This window comes from Melanerpes formicivorus, unplaced genomic scaffold, assembly GCF_026170545.1.
Source record: "Melanerpes formicivorus ecotype bairdi unplaced genomic scaffold, bMelFor1.0.p_v2 SCAF_1, whole genome shotgun sequence".
Taxonomy (NCBI): domain Eukaryota; kingdom Metazoa; phylum Chordata; class Aves; order Piciformes; family Picidae; genus Melanerpes; species Melanerpes formicivorus.
In genome coordinates this window covers 23429039-23450642 of record NW_027142353.1, presented here as the reverse complement: position 1 = coordinate 23450642, position 21604 = coordinate 23429039, and the positions used below count along the sequence as shown (strand labels likewise).

Genomic DNA, 21604 nt, shown 5'->3' with positions numbered 1-21604 from the left:
TTGCTGTCTGACGAGTTTGTAAGGGCTCAGCGGTGAGAGCTGCTTTCACAGCACATGATCACGTAGTAGAGTTCAGCGGCATCTGTGCGTCTTATTCTGATCCCCAGGTCCTTCTGAAGGATAACCTAATACATCACGTAAGGAGTTAGGGAGCAAAGGCATGGAGGAACGCGTCGGATATTGAAATCTTAGCCCTTAAAACTGCGGCAGCACAAAAACTTCTACATATGGCCACAATATGTGGTTTAAAACCATGTCTCTTTGTCTGCAAAGTTTCTTTTCTTCTTGGAAGTTGGATGTGCTATTTTTCGACCGTGTTGCTTCTTCCAGCCATTCTCAGTGACAAGTCATGAGGATATGCAGTAATTCAGAAATTAGTGAAATTTTATTCTTGGTGGGGGCGTTGGATTAAGAGGCTGGGAGAGTGTGAAACAAGTCAACGTGTAATTGTATGATAAGGCTCTCACGAGGAATTTATTGGCCAAGTTGCTATTTCTATTCCTTCCTAATCTCGTTTAGCACATTCATTCTCTGCAATCTGTCTCCATAATCTTCTGTGACAGAATGGCAGCCAATAGAAGCATGCATGTTTGGAGAGAAGAGAAAATATGCAGAGGCGTGATAAACTGATGCTAATTATCCATATTTAGGACACCGAGTGCAGAAGATCAAGGTTTACAAATAACAAACCAGAGCCAGTGATGATGGCTTCCTAGTGTGGAATATATTGGAGGGGACAAGATAAGGGTTTCACATGCAGAAGAGATTTATTGGTCAAAGGGTTCACCTTCCACTTTTCCACTTTTATATAGCAGTAAATTATTTGGGCTAAATTCACCAGAACATTACTCTTTTATTTGGCAATGTGCCATGACTTGCTCTTTCTTTGTGTCCTTTCAATGCAAATCCTTGTAGTGTAACATCAGTTGATAAGAAACAAATAATTGAAGTAATAGGTAATTCCCTTTAAATTGTGCATACAGGACAGTGAGGTAATCATCTAATGTAGACTGAGACCGAAATATAGAGCAGATAGCTGAAAGTGAAACAATCTCTATCTCTCCTATTAAATTGCATTTGTACTTGAGAAAAATAACCTGCAGAAGGCTTGCAAGTTGGACAAGAGACAACACATTCTGGTCACCTTCAGACTATTTTCTTACAGACTTCTCAAATTTCTTTAACTTTGAAGACAGCTTATTGACATTCTTTTTTTCTTGAATTCTATCCCTCTTTCCCCAACCTCCCCACCCCCAGCCTCAGGAAAACTAACATTTAAATTATGGATGCTGCATTCTCAATTTAATGAATGTTGGCTGTGTGAAATAATAAGGGAATTCTGTTTGGCAATCTGTGCAGTATCGCTGAGGGTCAGTGGAGTGTTCTTGGTAGTCTGTAGTAATGGTAGTAATAGTAAATTTTCCAAAATTAGAATAATATTTGTTGAGTTTATGTACATTTACCAGTTCAGAAACTAAGTTGCACAGTGGCAACATTCTTACAGTTATTTTCTATTATCACCTTGTTGTCAGGTGGAGATAACCTGTTCCAACTATTAAATCTTGTGCCAACACCCCTTGCCTCCCCAGATGGATATCTCCTGTCTTGGAGGCACAACAGTCCTCAGCGAGACACAGAACTCTGATGCTGAAGCAGAAAACACACGTCTCAGAGGTGAAACTCTTAAAGCTATCTCTCGTTTGATATAAGGAGAAATAATCCTTCAGTGACTGACTTTAAAACAAGAACATTTTCTGGCCTATTGTTTTACCACTGAGTGACTCTGGGTTTCTTTCTCTCCCTCTTAGAGTTATTTGTTTAAATTAGTTCATATTCTGTGTCTTGTGCAAAAATACTGCAGTCGCAAGATAATATTTTCACAGGTGGTCTTCAAAATATTTCTACAAGCAGTTGTACTTTTTTCAAATTCAAGTAGGTGACTTCCTTCAAATGACCCTATCATTTTAGAAAGAGGGTAGGCAGGCTTTAGCTGAGGTCATGGACGTTGCCATTTAGTCACTAGTGGACAGAAATAAAGAGAATCAGGAAAGGAGAAAGTCTGTGGGGCACGATAGCCTATGGGGCAAGGCTGGTTGCGGGGCTGCCCGCTGCAGACGATGCCTGCTCCTGAGGCTCCTTCGGTACTTGCAGCCAAGGAACCCCCACTAAAGTCAACCAGGGGGCAGACCAACCTCTCCCGCTCCGGAAAGTGCAGGGTGAAGGCCGTTGCAGGCTGGATGACCTCGGTTTGGGGCACGGCTTTGTTCTGTGTCCCCTCCCCAGAGGGAAGAAGTGCGACGCGATCCCCTGACCCCGACGCTGCCCCCCGGTTACGTGGTGCTTAGTGCCACGGTCGAGCCTCCGAGTGACACCCCTGCAGCTTGCTGGGGGCCGCTGCCCGCCTCATAACCAGGGCAGAACCTCCCTGCCGTGGGATGTAGGTGGCAGGGGGGCGAGCCTGAACGTGCTCAACGAAAGAATGGGGACGGTGGTACTGCTGTCTCCGGGTGCCAGTGCCATAGAGGGGCAGGAAGGGGCCACTCACACCCACATCTGTAAGAAACTATTTGGCAGGGGGCAGCGGGGGAGGAGGTAAGGATAATCGGTCCTGGACTTTATTAAGTGACGTTTGGCTAATCGGGTTGATTTTCAGAATAACTAATGGACGCCAAAGTCTGACCCGGTTTTAATCAGCAGCCCCTTTCACAGGAGGCGCGGCTGGCCCCGCCAGTAGGGCGGCAGGAGGCTCCTCCCCAGCTCCCTTCTCCCCTGCTTGCCATGCAAAGGCTTTTTCTTCCTGTTCGTAAGGAAAAGGCAGCCGTCTTCCACCGAAAACTCAAAGAGTTTTTTTAAGTAACATTTCGCAGTCCCATTTGTCATTCCCAGAGAGACTCTGGAAATCCCTTTAATCCGGATGTTCTTCATAAACTGGGAATGCGATAAGGCAGAGGAAAGGTTGGAAGTTTCCCTTTCCAGGCTTCTGTGGCTGTGCTTACTCTAGGATGGCTGATGAGGGAAAGGACTCCATTCCAGTTATTGCATATACGTTTCACACGACTAGAAGGGAGATTCTGCAACAACTTCCTTGCTCTTTCTTCAAAGTTTTATTATGTCTCATACTGCAAAAGCTGAAAAAGATCCTCTGTGAATTCAAGTTCTGATTTTCCACTCCATACATCTATCATTCAGTTTTCACATCTGAAGCGAGCCGTCTACCTGATTAGCCAATGGACATGTGATATTAAAATTAAAAGGTACCACAAGACACCTTCTCTGGCTGGTCTCTGAATCTGGCGTGTATTCTGAAGCAAATGTCACAAAACGATGATGGAGTGTTCCCAACTCAATGACGCCATGACATATATTTATGATGCAGTTGCTATCCACTTCCTGCAGATTTTAATTAAAGATTAACAACTTAAATAAATAAATAAATAAATAAATAAAATATGTTGATGGTTAATCGAGGTCAGCAAGAATATCCTAAGGAGCAGAGACCATGCTTTGAACAAGAGACTCCAAGTTTGGCCCTTCTCATGAAAATAAGCTTAACTTTCAACCATAGTATCTTCGCTAAACATCTAAGGCTGATAAGTTGCAGACACCTACATAGGGACCCATCGTAACTGCTAATAAACGAACACTTGATTTAGGCATTTTGAGACGTTAAAAGCATGCCTGAGACGCATGAACACATTTAGTTTATCTACCCGAAACTACCCACTAACGCCTAACTAGTAAAGTTCTACCAAATTGTGCCTAATAGCTCATTTGGTCGCCAAGACATGACTTCTGCAAAAACGCTTTTTAAAATTTATTTCCTTATCTTTTATTTACCTGCATTTGTAGCATGTTTATCACGAATAGATTGTCCCTTTGCTCAGGTACTCCTAAAACTGAGAAAATGTAGCTATATTCAGGAAAACATGCAGGGCTTTTACCTGCAGGTACCCAGTCAGCGCAAAATGATTAGGAGACTATTTGTCCTGTGTTATGACCCAAGTGTTGGACGGCTGAATGGACCTTTCGGACGAAGGATAAGCAGATACTCCCTCAGCCTTGTCAGAAAGTTAGAAACCGATAGGAACAGTAAGAGATTAAGTGTTTGGAGGGGAAAAAATGCTTGTTCTCTCATGTCTTCGTTCTTTCGGCTACTCCACAAGGCGCGTAAGTAATGATGGGATACCAAAGCATGGGAAGTCCCGGTGTGGAAAATGCACTGTGTATTTTAAAAGGCGTTTCACACCTACTTTTCTTTTCTTTGTCACTGTACTTCGGGGTAGGAAGATATGTGTTCGCAGCTTTTCGAATGCATATGCGTCTTGTTTTAGACATTATTCCCTACCTTCTAAAATCGCGGTGCGGCGTCCACACCTGCCTTGTGACTGAGAAGCTGTTTAGGGGACGGTAGGACTGATAATGCGCGAAGGAACAAATAATTGAAAACAAACCAAACCTATACCAAAACAAAAGCAAAACAAATAAAAAACCAACCAAAACCCACAAACAAAAAAACACTCACAGCAACAACCAAAGAAACACCAAACCCTTAAACAAAGCGAAGCCACTTCTACTCGTACAGGTAAAATAAAAGGTAATACCGAAATCTAATCAAATAACTCGGCCAAGTGATGAGTCCAGAGTTTTCCAAAAGATAAAAACGTTAACCTATGCGTAAGGCCAGAGGGGAGACCGTGTTTGAGGTTTATGTAACTATGAGGCACCGTAAATGGTTTCACAGTCCACGGCTTTCTGCATCGCACTGGAACCGTGTTTTCGTCTCTATGTTCCGTTTTGAACTGTACACGGAGTTTTAGATCTTTTCTTCCACCTTGGGCCTCTGTGTTTGCACGTTTGCAGCTTCAAGCCTGACAAGCCTGTTGCTTCATTCTGCTAATCTTATTGCGATTATGTTATCCACTATCCCAGCAGTTTTTCAAGGTAACCCTCCTATATGCTTTTTTTTTTTCTGCATTAAAGGGAAAAAAAAAAAAAAAAAGTCTAAATTATACTTCCGGAATTTGTGAGAGACAATTTTTTGGGTAGGAAATAAACGACTTGCTCATCTTCACCCTTCACACCTCCCCCGGGCGATAAATTATACTGCCCAAAATGTTCAACACTAGTTCCTAGTTGCTATGGAGAGTTTTACACTTTGGCAAAGTATATTTCATTTCCTCTCGGTGAAAGCTATTCTTTTCCCTTATGTACACTTCGCAGACTCGGGACCTTCCCCCCAGTGCCGGCTGCACTTCCTCAACCCACGCTGCTCTGCCCCGGGCTGAATCTGCATTTTCCCACTCCTTCCTCAGAGCTCAACTCGCCCTCTAGCACTTGCCCAATTGTTTGACCACTGCCAGATGCTCTCCTGCTTCTTCTCGATTTCATTGTCTCTGAGGTATTTTTTAAGGTTTCTGAAGGATAGTCCCTCTATCTGAAAGCCACAGTTAACTGTGGCACACGTCTTCTCCAAATCAATAAGAGGTGCCCAGACTGAAAGCGTGGACAATGGGATTTTACCGACCATGAAGCATATTCCCCACAAACCCGTCCTGACAGGCCATGTTAAAGCATTTGAATGACTTTCTTGAAACAAGATTTCTCTGAAGGCTCCTCCCTTCAGGGAGTTACACCGTCCAGGAAAAATAGGCGTGAAACTGCACGGGGGGCACCCCAAGGCTTTGTAAAGAGACCGCAGGGGGTTCTTTGTCACAAGGCCCCATCACTTCCACCCCTAAGCCAGGGACCAGTGTACTTTCCTTGGGCTGCTGCTTCTCACTCTGCACCAGCTCTGGGCGTGTTCTCTGAGGTGCTCTCTGAGGAGTTCTCTGTCCCTTTCCCATTGGTACTTCAGAGTACAGATGGTACATACAGTGGTGCAACTCAGTTTACCCAGTTCTTACTAACTTCTGGCATCGCCAGTGGCGTCTGGATTTTAGGCATGAGGATTAGCAAGAATTTCCAGGTGGACTGCTACCACCCCTGGGATATGCAGTGTATGCAGCCTCTATACTTCATCACACTGCTGTCACAGCAAAGCTCCTTGAGAGTCTCCAAACTTCAGTTTGCTCATTTTCACTCTCATAAATTGTCCTCCAACTGCAGAATTGCTCACTGCATGTAGAATTCAATGGGCTTTCCCTTCGAGCTCTGCTAGTTAAAGCTTCCTGTTACACCTGTTCCTGAAGACCCAGAGAGCCCAGGGCCTTGACTGCTTTGCCAGCCACTCTCCTCTTCGGGGCAGCCCCTGTCTCACGGCTCCTTCTGACATGATTAGGCAAAGGCACGGTGGGGTCACAGTCAGCAGGCAGGCGGGTGGACAAGGCCTGCCCTCCCGTATGCATAATCTCTGCTTTCCGTCGGCTCCCACCGCTCCCCCTAGCCCCAGCCGCTCATTTGTTCCGGCCCTCCCTTCCGTGCCCAGTTCGGAGCTCGGCAAGACCGGGTCCTGCCGTGTTTTCTGTTTCGTCTTCTCTTTCTCTTTTTCAGCCTTGCCTCTCCAGAAGTGAGTTTTCAGTCAAATTCCACTCCTCTCAGCCCTCAGCCGTGTGAAAACATTTGTCCCAGCTCCCAGTTTCTCCCCTGAGAAGCAGCATCTAACCCTAAACTCATCACAAACCCCGGGAGACTCGCTTAATCTTGACCCGTAACTCCCACTCCCTTCCTGCTGCTCCGATGCTCGCCTTCTCGAATCCGCATGGGTCCCCATGGCTCTGCGGGGACGGACCCGTGTTCCAGAGACCGGGGCTTCTCTCGGTACTTTTAAAGGGGGATGTCACAGAACCGAGCCAGGCCTATCTACTTTATCTCCTCTGGTTCGTACATACACACAAATGCTTGGTGTCGGTCGTGAGGGAGCGACACACGACTAAGCATCCTCGCTTTGAGGGGTGCTGTGTTTTCTGGAAGAGGAGGAGCCAAACCACTGCAAGGTGGAGGGACCGGTTGCTTCCCCCCCCTTCAAAAAGAGATAGTTGGCGTGTGGTGTCTCCCACCCCTGCGCAAAGTCTGAGGGGAGGAGGAGGGTAATGGGCACGGCGGAGCGGCGGCGCCGGTGCCCCGCGGGGCGTGGAGCGACTGCTCAGGCGCCCACTCACTGATGCAGGCCCGTCGGGTGGAGAGGGTTCCCCTCCCACTCCTGCCCTCGGTAGCCATGCAGCAGATGGCCGGCGGTCCGGGAGGGCGGCGTGCGCCCGCCCGCCGCTGAACGCATGACTGGAGCCGGGCTTTGGTGTCGCCGGGATCCCTGTGGCCCGGGAGGGTCTCGTGTGGAGTTCAAGAGTGGCCTTTCCCGGCTGACAGCAACGAGCTTGTTTTTCCCTGATATCTTGGCCAGTTCCCCCACACTCTCATGCCTGCATCTCCCCCCGCCCTCGCTGCTCCTTGGTGAAGGGCCAGAAGGTTACGGTCGAGAGACGGAGCGCACCGCAGCAGCTTACCCACTACCATCCACTGCAGCCTCCCGCCCTCCCGCCAGGACCTTTCCCTGCCCCCACCCCCCCAGCCGCGGCGTCTCCCTAGTCCCCAGAGCTTGGCCAGGGCCTCCCGCACCAGCCTCCCGCTCTGCGGGGGGCTCTGGTTTCGCTGGCTGCATGGCCAGCCGCTGGCCTGCAGCGAGAGCCGTCGGTGTTCCGCTGGGTGATTGTAAACGGGTTTGACTGGCCGTTGATCTCGGGGTCAGGACTGTCCTCTTAATCCCTCACTCTCCAAACACCGGCCCCCCTCCTCCTCCCCTCGCTCTCCCTCCTTCTCTCTCGCTCCTTCCCCTCCTTCCAACCCCGTCTTCCTCTTGCATCATTCAACTGCAGCCCCTTAGACGGCACCAGGGGCACCTCGCTTCGTGAGCCTGCATCTTGCAGACACTCTGCAAACGACTCCCCACAGGTCTACTGTTTCAGGGTCCCGGGGGGTCTTGTTTAGTGAGGAGGGCCCTTCCTGAATGATCAGCCCCCTGCGCATTCACACGGACACACAGACACGCAGGTAGAAACACACACGCCCCCACGGGCTTGCCCCTTCCCAGCGCTCCCCCACGTGTTGCCGAGAGAAGGGAGGGAAGGAAAGAGCCAGTGCCTGCCGAGGGGAGCGAGCAGAAAAGGGAGGTGGTTGATGAGTGTCCGGAAAAGGCGGAGGTGTCACGGTGCGCGGGAGAGGGTCGACACCCAGCCCGGGAGCGTATCCCCTCCGGCTAACGGGTCAAACCCGCGAGCAGCTGCCAGATCGTGCATTACCTAAGAGCAACGCTCAGATTAGCTGTTTGATTTGGGTTTCGGCGGTGTGGAATGCTGTTTTGTGGTGGGAGGTGTTTTTTGTTTTTTTTTTTTTTTTTTTTTTTTTTTTTTTTTCTATGACATTTTACTCATGATAATAAAACCCTGGAACAAGGTTAGGCATTCAGTTGCCTCCTTCCTGATGCTGCCTGCACATGGCACAGCAGGGAGGGAGGATCCTTCCCATTCCCCCTAGATCTCTAGAACTGTTCCTCTTTTTATCGCCCTAGGCAATTTCATGTGTTCTCCCCTCCTCCCTCGCTCCCAGAAGCCTGGAGTCGTCCCACCAATGCCCCCCCGCTGCGTGTCCCCGGGCTTGCTGCGGTGTGACTCCCGCTGAAAGCTCAGAGGAGTGGAGTTGGAGGGAAAGACTTTCCCCCGGGGCCCAGGGACACTCCTACGGGCTCAGCGAGCCACACACGGAAAAAGAAGGGAGGTGGGGAACAGGGAGGTAAAAAACAAAACAAAACAAAACAAAACAAAACAAAACAAAACAAAACAAAACAAAACAAAACAAAACAAAAACCTCATTGGAAAAAAAAAAAAAAAAAAAAAAGGAAAAAAGAAGCCGTGGTGTACAGGCTGTTTGAGTTTTGGTTTGAAGGTCGGAGTGGATCAAACCTGTTATCACACTGTACCTCCTGTCCTGGCTTGTCTGCAGTCACCCCCCTTCCGGGGCAGAGGGACCTGCAGGCAGAGCGGTGACTGGGATGGGGGGGCCTGTCTGCGGGGGGCGCTGCCCTCGCAAGCTACATGCAGGCTAACTTCATAGAGAGGACATCTCCATCTCACTCCCCTTAGCCTTGCTTCCTGGATTTTCCCTCCTTTTGATGAAAACCAGATTTTTCTTTCTTTTTCTTTTTCTTTTTCTTTTTCTTTTTCTTTTTCTTTTTCTTTTTCTTTTTCTTTTTCTTTTTCTTTTTCTTTTTCTTTTTCTTTTTCTTTTTCTTTTTCTTTTTCTTTTTCTTTTTCTTTTTTTTCCTCTTTATTTTTCTTTTTATTAATTTTTCTACATAGGTGATTTTAATAGCTCTGTCAATCACATTATAGGAGGAACATTCCATACAATTCTAGATATAACACGCTTAGACCATAAATTGCTTCAACCTATTCTTAGTTTTGCATATTCACATATTCTTTTATATATAAACCACACAGCAAAAAGCCTGAAGACTGAATTGGTTTACCATACCTAAACTTAACTCGTCTGCTTAGCAAAGTTGTTTCAACTTCGTATACCAAAATGTGATCTAACTCAAATTAAACTAAATCACGAACAACAAATTCTACAGTTATGGTGTTTGGGGGGTTGGTTTGGGTTGTGGGTTTTTTGGGGCGTGGCAGACATTGGCTAAGAGGATTGTCTTTCTTTGAAAGGCAGTCTGAGAATATTTGAAGCATATTTGAATATAGCTGAGATGGGGCCTGCTTAATACCCTTGTACTGAAAGTGCAGGTATTCCTATTATTCTAGGCATAACGCCTTTGAACAGCTAAAGTATGATGGAAGGAGGGAAGACTCGTTAAAAGGAACTCATTTAGAAAGCCATAATATTTCTCTTTTAAGCACTTGCCCTAGTATTTCTGTTATCTGGAGGTGCATATATGTTTGTTTGCTTTTCTCACTTGCTCGCCCCAATCCGCCTTTTCCACCAGTCATGTTCAGCGATACACAATCGTCTGCCGAGAGTTTTCTCTTCTGTATTGTCTGTAAACGTGATTTTCAGTAGCTGTGACCTTTAAAGAAAACGCACATAACAAGGTTGTATCAGATGTACACGCGTCTGCATGTGCCGACGCACACACATACACACCCTTACACCTCTCTTCGGTCGTGATGCTATCTTATAGTGTGTATAGATATGCATGAATACAGCTACGCAATGGATAACGCTTTTCAAGAAACAGTTCAGCAGGTACTCAGCTTATTCCGCATACTTTAATATAAGCCCAATGGTATTTTAAACCACATATTACAATCGTAATGGATGGATGTAACCAGCACCACAGAAGATTTCTCGGAGTTTCCTGCTTTCTGTGTGTACTGTTTGTGTGTTGAGCATTTCGTGAACCTGCACACCTCTCGCTTTACTAAAGGTTCAAATAGTTAAAAAAAAAAAAAAAAAAAAAAGGGGGAGGGGGGGAGGACGAAAGGGGGGGGCGGAATTTAGGGTTGAAATCAGTGGACAGCTTCCACGAACATCTTTCATTCACTTTAACGAAGGAACGATTTAAACAAAGTTATCAAAATTACTCTGAAAAGTTATGTACGTCAATTGACATATCAGCATTATAGCTGAAGTGCAATCTCTAACACGGACCAAAACCGGTCCCCCCTATCCAGCAAACACTTTTCTGCTCCTGGGTGAATGAAGTACTCTTTAGCTAGCGCTGGTAGCCCTTCAGCCTCCTGCCACTGCCACTATTGCCCTGGAAGTTAAAAATAAATTGTTTCCCCCTTTTGTTTAAACAGTTATGATTAATTTTAAATTTTATTTCCTACAGTATGATATTTAATTGCAACACTCAGTGTTACAATTACTATTAGATGAAGTTTACGGAAAACTTTTAATTCCAGCGTGTCGAAAGGTACCGATCAACAGCTAGGGGAAAAAAAAAATAATTAAATTTCAAAGCATCGAACGACACTCTGCAGTGAATTGGCACTCATCGTTTTTGCTCGCCTACTTTCGCACCAGTCGCCGAACCTGTCGCCGCAGTTCGCGTGGGGTGGGAGCGTGTGACCCCGCCGCTTCCTGCCCCCCGGGGATGCTCGGCAGGGACTAGACTGTTTCTCGAGCTTTGCGTTTAGCGGTCGCTTCTCTTTTCGGGACGCTCAAACCGAAGCGCTTTCGCTTTTCACAGTGTTAATTAGAGGGGAAGTGGCTCGCTCGCCAGTGCCTTCGCGTCCCCCAGGGAGGTCGGTCGGTGCCCTCCGGGCCGGCGGGGGACTCCCGGTAGAGCGGGGGTCAGAGGCGGGTGGGACGAGCAGGGTCGGGCAGCCTGGCCATAGCGTTCGACCTCTCCCCGGGGACAGTGGTGGCCCCCGGCAAGGGCCGGGCCACCAGCCCAGCCATTAAATCCATAAAAAGAATGTTCATGGATAGGAAGAGTGATGCAGTTAAGTCGTCTTCCTTCTCAAAACGGAACGAGAATTCAAATAAATCTACCTTCATCCTTTCTGATTTATAACGGATTAAGAGACATCGACATACTCAGTAGGATTGCACTTCACTCCGTTTGCCGCTCTGGTTTAAAACTACCTCCCCATGTTCTAGGTTTACGTGCTGTCTTTCCAGGCATACCATAGTAAAAACCGCTATGTTCTCTGGCTAGGTTTGACTGTTAGGGTTTTTTATTATTAAAGCAAAGCAAAACAACCAAAAACCAAAAAAAAAAAAAAAAAGTTACTTTTTCCGCTTTGAAATTTATTTAACTCAAAATTGAATGCATCCTTAGGATTTCTGTTTAGCAGAAAGTCTTTTTAGTAAACTATATACACAATCTGAATTCCTTTGTAACGCCTAAATAAAAATTATTTCACAATGCATTTACAATAAATGATACAAAAAGGAAAACAAGACCAAAGAGAAAACAAATGAACAAAAATATTCGGATACAATAAAGTTTTATAAAACTCAGGAAAAAACCCAACACTGCAGCCTCCAAAATAAGAAGAAGGAAAAAAAAGTTTTATAAATAAACAATCAAATAACAAAGGAATACCCAAAAAGAAAAAACAAAACCAAAAACCAACCAACCAACAACAGCAACAAAAACCACCCCACTAAACCAAACCACAAATAAAACAAACAAAACACAAAACAAAAATGCGATAACATCTGGAAAAAAAACCTTTTAAGTGTTTTGGATTTGACTTAGTACATGAGTAATAAATGAGAACTGTTTCCCCATCAACTTCGAGTTAATTAGGCAATAAAAAGCCTTGGCAAGAAGCAGTCCGTGACTGAAATCGTAGCGGTTCCGCGCGGTATAAAAGTTGGCATCTCCTACAACTTTTTGTGGATATTATTGATATTTTTCCCTCTTTACGCCCTCGAGGCTTTTTTTTTTTTTTTAATTTTTTTTCTTTCCCTTTTTCTTTCTCTCTTTTGCAAATAAACGCTATGTCTCTTGCGTGAATGATAAATACTGTACAAAAGTCTCGATAAAAGTCAGTTCACTCTAAAACTAGTTTTGCAAACTAGTCCTTCTAAAAAAAAAAAAAGGTAAGTAAAACAACTGTTACCTTTTTTCTCTCTCATTATTATTATTATTTATTATTATTATTATTACAAGAACATCAAAACATTTCTGTACAAAAAGGAATGAAGAAAGAAAAAAAAAAAAAAAAAAAAGAGAGGTGGAGGGAGGGCAGGAGGAAAGGGGAGCAGAAGGCAAAAATAAGAGGGGGGACCCCGGGAGAGCGGCAGGAGCGGTCGGGGGCTGAGCGTGCGATGGCAGCGGCGGGAGCGCAGTCCTGCGGGACGGCCCGGGCCTAGGGCAGGGACCGGTGGCCGAGCCGGTGCCCGCGCCCGCCGCTCCCGGTGCCGGCGGGGTCTCAGATATGCGTCAAGGGGACGGTGCCATTCACCCCCGTGCTGGCGCTCTGGTAGTGCTGGGGCAGGGAGTGGAGCCGGCTCTGGGCGGCAGCGGCCGCCGGATCCCCGCCTTCCCCGGCTGGTAAGTACATGCTGATCATCTCCCGCAGGTCCCCGGGGCACGGGGCCCGCGAGTGCGAGGTGACGGGTGGGCTCACGCTGGGCTCCGACTTCACCAGCGAGCCTAGGGCGCCCAGTGCTCCCGAGGAGGCGGCCGCCGCCGCTGCCGCCGCCGCCGCCGCTGCCGCCGAGTTCTGGTGGGGCTGGGAGCCGTAGGGCAGGGCGCCGTAGCCCGAGGGCGAGGCGCTCATGTAGCCCTGCGAATTTGAGATGGGGCTGTACTGCAGGGCGCCCATGTCGTAGCGGTGCATGGGCTGCGGGTTGTGCGGGTGGTGAGGGTGGTGGGGGTGCGGATGGTGCGGGTGCCCCCCGCTGCCCGGGTGCTGGCTGTAGGCGAGCTGCGCCTCCTGCATCATCGCCGCTGCCGCCGCTGCCGCCGCCACCGAGCCCGGGTAGGCGCCGTTGGCCCAGCCGTTCATGTGCGCGTAGCCGCCGCTGGCCGTGCCGCCGGGGCTCTCCAGCCGCTGCCCGACGCCACCGGGGCTGACGCCGACGCCCATACCCACGCCGACGCCGGCCGGGCCTCCCCCGGCCGAGCCGGCGCTCAGCAACCCCCCGGCCAGTGAGTACTTGTCCTTCTTGAGCAGAGTCTTGGTCTTCCTCCGTGGCCGGTATTTATAATCCGGATGCTCCTTCATGTGCAGCGCCCGCAGCCGTTTCGCCTCGTCGATGAACGGTCTCTTCTCGGCCTCAGACATGACTTTCCACTCGGCCCCCAGTCGTTTGCTGATCTCCGAGTTGTGCATTTTGGGGTTCTCCTGGGCCATCTTCCGCCGCTGGCCCCGAGACCACACCATGAAAGCGTTCATAGGTCTCTTGACCCGGTCCTGGTTCGCTTTGTTACCCCCGCCGCCGCCACCACCGCCGCCTCCCGCTCCGGTCTGCCCCGAGAGGTTCGTGGGGGCCTGGGCTCCGCCGGGGGAGTGCAAGTCCGTCTCCATCATCATGCTGTACATTCAAGTAGCTTTTTTATTTTCCACCGGCGCCAGGAGTGAAAAAAGAATCAAACATAGAGGAAGGAGCCCGGGAGGACGGGGAACGAGAGAGGCAAAACCCGTTTGTATCTAGGTAGCGACCGCCGTGAGGAAAAAAAAAAAAAAAAAAAAAAAAAAAAAAAAGGAGGAGGAGGAAGAGGAGGAGGAAAAGAAAACCGCGAGGAGAATGGAGAGATCGGCGACCCTGCCGGCGACAAACTTTCTCCCTTTTGCCGGTCGCCTGATGGTGACGGGGATTCGAGCTGCTCAAACAGGTGCACGGCAAACTTGCTGCTTCCCGGGGCGCGGCGGGAGGAGGAGTGCGCGGAGCCGCCGGCCGTGTCCTCCCTCGGCTCGCCGGCTTTGCCCGGCACAGCGCGCACACCCCTCCGCTCCCGCTCTTATCCTGAACCAAGCTGGGATTTTTTTTTGTTCTTTGCTAACTTGTAGAGAGAGAGAGGGAGGGAGGGAGGGAGCGTGTGTGACTTGCATCCGCTGATCGCAGGTGAACGGAGCAGAAGAGAGAAGAGAACCCACCGCCACGGAAAAAAAAAAAAAAAGAAAAAAAAAAAAAGGAGAAAAAAAAGTATTTAAACGTTAACTTAAAAAAAAAAAAAAAAGCGGGAGGAGGAGGATCGGGGGGGAGGGAGGGGGTGGGGGAAGGAACCCAACCACAACAGGCGCAGAGCCCGAGCGCCGTGGCACGGTAATTCGCTGGCGGTGGTCTCCCTCCCGCGGCCCAGGCGGGAGGGACGGGACAGCACGGGGCCGGGACGGGCCCGGAGAGGAGGAGGAGCCGCCGGGCGCGGGCAGCGGCGCTGCAGCCATACGGGGCGCGCCGAACCCGCCTTAAATCGCCTGGCGGCGGCCAATAGGGGCGCGCGCCGGGCCACGATTTGCATGGCGCGCGCGGAGCAGTGACGTCCGGTGGGGCGCATCGCGCCCCGGGGGTGGGCGCGGACGGTGAGGTCACGGCGCGCCCCGCCCCACCGGCGGCACTCTCGCTCCTGCCGCGCTCCGGGGGACACCGGCCACACCTTCGCACCCTCTCCCCGTCGGGCATCTCTGGAGGGAGGTCTTGCGCCTCGGGTTGCCTCGTCCGTTATATTTTGACGGACGTTGAGCGGTATCTGGGGATGCTGAGGCGCCCAGGCTGTCCGCTCCGAGCTGGGCAGCCCTCGACTCTACCGCATCGGTGTGAAACGCACCTAGTGACGACTTTTTCCTAGGACTTCACCTGTTCCGGAGTTTTCCCTTGGCGGACTGGGGCAGACGGCTCTGTCCAGCGTTAAAACTGCTCTCAGGTCTAAATACGGGTGCAAGACAAGGGCTGGACGTGGCCGTTATGCATCTTGTCCCAGGAGAGTTAAAAATATCCGACTCTAATGAAGGTACATGGAAACATGTTGTATTTGTATAAACTAAGTACAGGTGTATGACGGATTGTTTGTTTGTTTTCCCCCTGAAAATACTGAAAGACTGTCTTTGAGCCCTGACTGTCCTGTGAGAGAGACTTGAGTTATTTTGCTGAGGAGAGAGGATGGTATGCACCGAAATTTACCCTGCGATCTTTTAATTCATGCCATAGGAACGGCCGGTCCGTCACACACAAATGCCCACGCACATAAACGACCAGTCGTCTTTCGGCAGGTGGAGAAAGTGCCACCACGGCACCCCTGCTCTTTTCCCGGTACGAGAATGTTATTTTTCCTGACCCTAGTGGCCATCCAAGGCTGTAATCACGCCGCAGCTCCTCCAATTACTGTTATTACCGCCAGAAGTTTTCTTCAGAAGGAGTGCACACCGTGCACAAAGCACCAGCTTTAGGCGCTGGGCTAGGATTAGACCTCTTCCCCCCCACATACACTTTTCGAATGACTCGTCATGAAACAGTGACCTCATCACTATAATCTGGATTCGATGAGGAGAGGAAAACGTCTTTCAATTTCTGATGGCACAGGGCTCGGCCTGCTTCTGGGTTCTTTGAACTCAGTCACAGTGTTGCTGTTAGCTCGGGGATGCCTTCAGGAGGAATTTGTTCATTTTCATTGTGCCCTTAAGGATGCAAAGAGAAGGAGGTGGTGCGGGATTGGGGCTGAGGTGCTCCAACTGGTGTTTTCCCGGTTTGATGTGTTACCATATCTGCAGAGGCTAAACAAGTGAGGCCTCTGTGATTGCTAAATGATGTATTAAAAATATAATTGGTTGGGGTAGGAGTGGCAGGGGAGAGGAGGGAAGGCTACTGCAGAAGGGCACATTTCTGCTTGGATAGCCAAACGGAGATATTTGGAGGAAACCCCATGAGATAAATGGCATGGCTTACACATTATCCACCTAAAGCCCCAGGGGTATTTTTCCTTGAAATTTGATATAAAGGTACCCTAAGACTTCCAGAAAAATAAACGGGACAAAACCCTGTGGGGCAAACCTTTTCCGGACGAGTCCCTTGAATCCTGAAAGCCGAACACAAGCTCATCCCTGGGAATAGAGGATACACCCTCCTCCTCGTCACGTGCAGGGAAACCGCGGCCGAGCCTGACCCCTTCCTTCCCTTTTCCGGTGAGGGTTTTCTCTCGGTGCAGGGTTTCCCCTCTCCTCCTTGCCCTACCGGCAATTAAACACCGAACGTCCCTTTCAACCCTATGAAAGCAGTCAAACTACCACGAACACGGTGCTTTAGGGTGGACAAACGTGGACAGGAGCAGAGAGCGAGAAGATGCTGTTGACGTGAGCCCCCTTACCGCCGTCCTGGGCTCACCCTGCTGCCCAGCGAGCAGGAGTACATATAAACAAGGGAGTGGTAGAGTGGGTAAAAGCAGCTCGGGAGACAGACAGGGTTTTTTTCTTCTCAGGTAAAGGTGATGCAGATCCTCATTCGCGGAACAAGGACGAGACCAAGCACTTTTGAGTGTCGTTTGACAGAGGCGACAGGGGAAGACAGATTGAAGGCAGGGAGGAGACTCTACAGTGGGTGCAGGACCAGGGAGGGCTAAAGATCCAGCAGTAGCCCTGCGGGTCCCCCGAACCTGACGAGGGAGCAGGTGATAGTGTGGCCCGCTCACAGGCCGGACGGAGTGACTAGTGCCTCCCCTAGCCACCATTCCCTGCCAGCCACCGCTCCCCGCGTTTGCGGACTGCTCCTTTCCCCGCTACCGGCCGTGGCAGATCGGCCGACCCCTTGGGAAGGGGGACCTGGCGGCCCTGTGCCCGCTGTGTCCCCGCTATGTTCGACTCCGAGGGCGGGGAGGGGGCAGAAGTACGGCGGGGCCGAGCCGGGCGCCCCGGAGCAGGCGGCGATCGCCGTCTGCTGGCTGCCGTCGCGCCTCTCTCGCCCTGGGCTAGTGCTGTCCAGGGCTAGCCTGCTCCGGGGAGGTGCCATGGGGAAATGCTCGGGGAAGATAATGGCTGATCCCTCGCCCGCTCTGTGTGAAACCTGAGGCGGAGAGGAGTCGCCTGCAGGTCCTCCGTCACTTTGCTACAAAATCCACTGGCCAAAGAGAAATGCAAATCGGCCCCGGGGAGTCGTTACCTGGGCCGAAGCGAGCAAGTGGGAGGGAGGGAGCAGGAAGGTGAAGAGGGCAGGCAAGGGAGAGAGGGGAAGCCCCTTCCCGCTTCAGTGACTTGGCAACATGGGGATGACGGGTTTGATCAGGAACTGCTATCCAGCAGGGGTGGAATGGGAGTAAAAAGGCGTCTGAATAAAGCCTCGATTCCTTTTCCAGCACTAACAACTGTTCTGTGGGATCCTACAGCCCCAGTCCCAAACCAGCTACAGGATCTCTCTGGGTGTTTTGTTGTCTTTCCCAGCTTGCTGGGTAAAAGCGTTTGGAGAATCTCTGGAGCTTTCGAGTAGGGGCTCACCCTGTGAACGGTACTCACACATATAATTCAAATTTCACAGCTGACCTGCTCTGAAAACCTCAATCAGCTTCTAATTGAAGGGAAAACAAAATATTGCTTCCCTACAGCAGAGCTAACGATTTAATCACTATATCAGACATTATAGCTTTTAATTAGGCTAATGCTGATACTGTATGGAAAGAGATAATTCAACACAGTTCTTGATGAATTCTGTAATTGGGTTAACGGAGAAGCAGTTGGGGGAAGAGACGTCAATATTCAAGCTGCGTCTATAGCCACCAGGTTTATGAATGAAAGGAAAGAGGGGGAAACGAAGGCGAGGGGGGAGGGGGGAAGAAAGGGCTAAAATTCCCTGACGAGAAATGTCTCCCCGCTTCGCCCAGGAGAGCCGTGCCAACCAACGGGAAGCGTGGCGAGGGTGAGGGCTGTCCTGCCGTCACTCCGGAGCACCCCGCTCCCGAACAGCTCGGGCTGTCGCGACATTAGCGTGACCCGGCTGCGTGACCTCGCCGAGCCTCTCCGGAGCGGTTCTGGAGAAAAACTGGGCTTCAGGACCTGTATTGCCCCACAATCGACGGGTCGCTCACCACCGTGCTGTGAATAGGTGGAGAAGGGGCAGCCCGGGCCACCGGTTCTGAGACTGCCCTGCGGGGGTGCCCTGGGCCAAAAGCAGGGGGCATGTCGGGGAAATGGCGAGGGCGGGTAGAGACCGGGCCGAAAGGCTTCTAAAGTTCTAGTTGGGAAAAGGCAGGTGGCCTCTGCGCCGACGACGCTGTCGCCGGGGCTCGGCTGCCGGGAGCTGCCCGCCCTGTGGGGAAGGAGCACTGGAGAAGGGGCGCGACCAGGAGCACAGGGGCGTGCTGAGAGCCAGCTCTCGACAATGTCAAAGAGTCCAGAGGGCACCCGGCTGCTCCATGTAGGTACTTCATTTACTTATTTATTGTGTCAGATGAAATGACGCCTGAAGCTATTTTTCTGAAGTAATTCTGCATCACCCCCCTCCCCAGCATCGAAAAATCACCCATTTCCGAAGAGTTTGTATATCCCAGCCTTTTTGTTGTTGCTCTTTCCTTTCTAGTTTTCACTCCCTTTGAAAATGAGCTTTATCTTTTCGTTGAGCCTCAAAGAAGTAGTATTGGTCACTCGCATGCTTGATCTCCGCGGCAGCCCGCTGCCTCCCCAGCGCTACCGCGGGTGCCACCGGGGAGGTGGGCCGGTGGTGCCGAGGTGCCACGGGGCCAACACTGCAGGAGGAACAGGGAAGCACACTTCAGTGGGACGGCGGGACGGCCAGCTCGCTCCTTCCCCTCTCATAACATTTGCAGGATAAATCGAGTACTCTCTCGCCCTAAAACAGGCGAAATCTTTACCCCAGTGGGTAAGGAAAGCAGAATCGGGTCTGAATGAAGTTCTGCCAGAAGACGCATTCTCTAAAATGTTTGTTTGTGTCACGTATTAGCTCGACTTCCAGCACAACATTGTTCCGAAAGAGGGATGTCCTATATTGTGATCTGTCCTTGTCTTATTTTGTCAGTAGTTACAGTAAAATTAAATGGGATAATATTCCAACGACACAACTCCCTGTAATTAACAGATGAATACACCTTTTTACATTATACAAAAGTTGTCATTTTCAAGTCTGCTCAGAGTTTTTAATATTAAAAAAAATTATTATTACCATTACTGAGGCACACGCCAGGGCTATGTGCTAATCAGCTAGCAAAACAACTTGCGGGAGATGAATATTTGCAGTGTCTTATTTTCTAGGCTTCGGGGTTTCCATCTAAAGGGACCTTTTACTTTTTACAAGATGTGTTTAATGGAGAGCCCCTGTAAGGGGAAAAAAAATCTCAGCAATTTACTTTCCACTATAAGGAAAATATTTTGAAAGTTTAGTTTTATAACGGTAGACTTTTCAAGGGGGGGAAAAAAAAAAGGAGCTGCGGAGATGAAGAGCTCTTTGGACTGGTGCAACACGGGAGTTATTACAAAGTTAATCTTTAAAATTGCGCTGTTGAAATGTCAGACACGAAAAAATGAGCTTCACAAGCCAAAGTGCGGCACCCCATTTACAGCAGGGCAACCGCGCTGCGTATGCCTGCGGCACATCGCTGGGAGAAATGGGGCTTAGAGCACCATAAAGGAAATATTTCTGGTTTGTATCCCCGTCAGTTATCCCCAAATGGCAGAGGCATCATTCAGGGCAAGTCAGAATTCATTTGTGTAAAAAATAAACAAGGAAAGAAATCATATAGAAGCTTCTTTCTTGCAGGCCATCCTGTTATTGCAAATTAGATTAGCTACACAGGCTTCAATATCAACATGACACGAGGTTCACAGGAGAGCGAAAGTATCATCCACTCCAATCTCTCCTTTCATCGAAACGTCCCACACGAATTACATCTTCTCCTTTAATACACTTTTCAATGAGATTAAAACGTCACTTTGACACGATTTCAAATCTTTGCAGTCGCATCCAGTGCTTACTTCAGAAAACAACAAACAAGGGAAAAACTAGAAACATCTAAATAACCTCAGTCCACTAGTCTGGAAACTAAACGTACCGAGAGGAAACATGCATGATCCTCTTGCTCCATCCAGTGCAGCTCTCTGGCCTTGGGAAAGCAGATAGCGAATCCCAAGCGAAGCTAGGAGAAACTCTCATTTTCCTTCTCACCAGCTGAAGGTACCGACGGCTTGGCCGGAACCGGGATCCAGTGCTCATTTGGTGATTTCCACAGATCTGTTTTTCACCGGGTCACTGACTGATACTTCATGTTCCACTTAGATGGATTCTCTGGCCCAATGAATATCCTATACCGCTACCACTGCCAAACCTCAAAAAAGGTGCTGGGGACTGGCGTGGATGCAGGACGTTCACAGACTGTCCTGTTTAAGGAATAGCAGCTTTTCTAGGGCTACAATTTCCCTGCACCCCCGGCCCGGCCAGCAGTTGGTGAAGGGCGGCCCCATCCCTCCTCCCCGGGAGTATGTCTGCCTGCCCCTCCTGCCACGGGAGTCCCCTTTCCCGAGGGGGGATGTCTCAACTCTTGCCACAGGGGCAGCGCAGCCGGGCGGCCCACGGCGGGCCTTCGGCCCTTCAATGGAGCTGGGGCGCGCTGAGGTGCAGAGGCAGCCCGTCTTGGTGGGAAGGCAAATAAACTGTATTTTGGCATCTTACTGCCTGCTCCGTGCTGTACATTTGGGGATAATTTGCTACCTCCCTCCCGTCTTCCATCTGTCCATCCATATACATATACACATATACCCCTTAACAAAGAGGCTTTCAAACCACAACCTTTTATGGCAGCCTGCGGGAATCAATGCGATAAAACGGGTTTTTAATGGGTTAATTGACTGGAGCCGCTATCGTGTTTTAACACCTGTTTCTGAAAAGAGATTCAGCCAAAACCTGTCCCCTCCCCGATCGATAGATGCACAGCCTTGCTCCATTGCCTGTTGATCGACCCCAAACACCACTGGCAAATAAAAGAGGAAAAATCCATTTCACCTGTTCAACATCCCGATACTTTATGGCAGTAGGGGAAAGCTTTACTGTCACCTTGGTGCTGGGAAAGGAAGGAGAGTAAGACCCAGGGTCACACCACCCCGGGTAGTCCTAACCCAGACATTTCTTTTCTCAGGGACTTCGAGAGATTTGGCACAGCCTCCCCGTGGAAAGGTCCCGGCAGCTGCCACCTTCACAAGGGATCGGATCCGGGGATCCCCCGTTCCATGGGAAGATGGAGCCAGGCTCAGCACTGCCGCATTAGCAATGC

At 49.8% G+C, this 21604-nt stretch overlaps 1 protein-coding gene and 1 long non-coding RNA gene across 2 annotated transcripts in view; both read right to left on the bottom strand.

Moving 5' to 3' along the window:
* The window catches only part of LOC137440455 (uncharacterized), a 167571-nt gene that overhangs the window by 70009 nt on the left and 75958 nt on the right, over positions 1–21604 (bottom strand). The window lies entirely within an intron of this gene.
* SOX1 (SRY-box transcription factor 1) lies at positions 12638–14053 on the bottom strand. The gene has a single exon (XM_068166456.1). The coding sequence runs from the start codon at positions 13944–13946 to the stop codon at positions 12831–12833; it is 1116 nt and encodes a 371-aa protein (XP_068022557.1). The 5' UTR covers positions 13947–14053; the 3' UTR covers positions 12638–12830.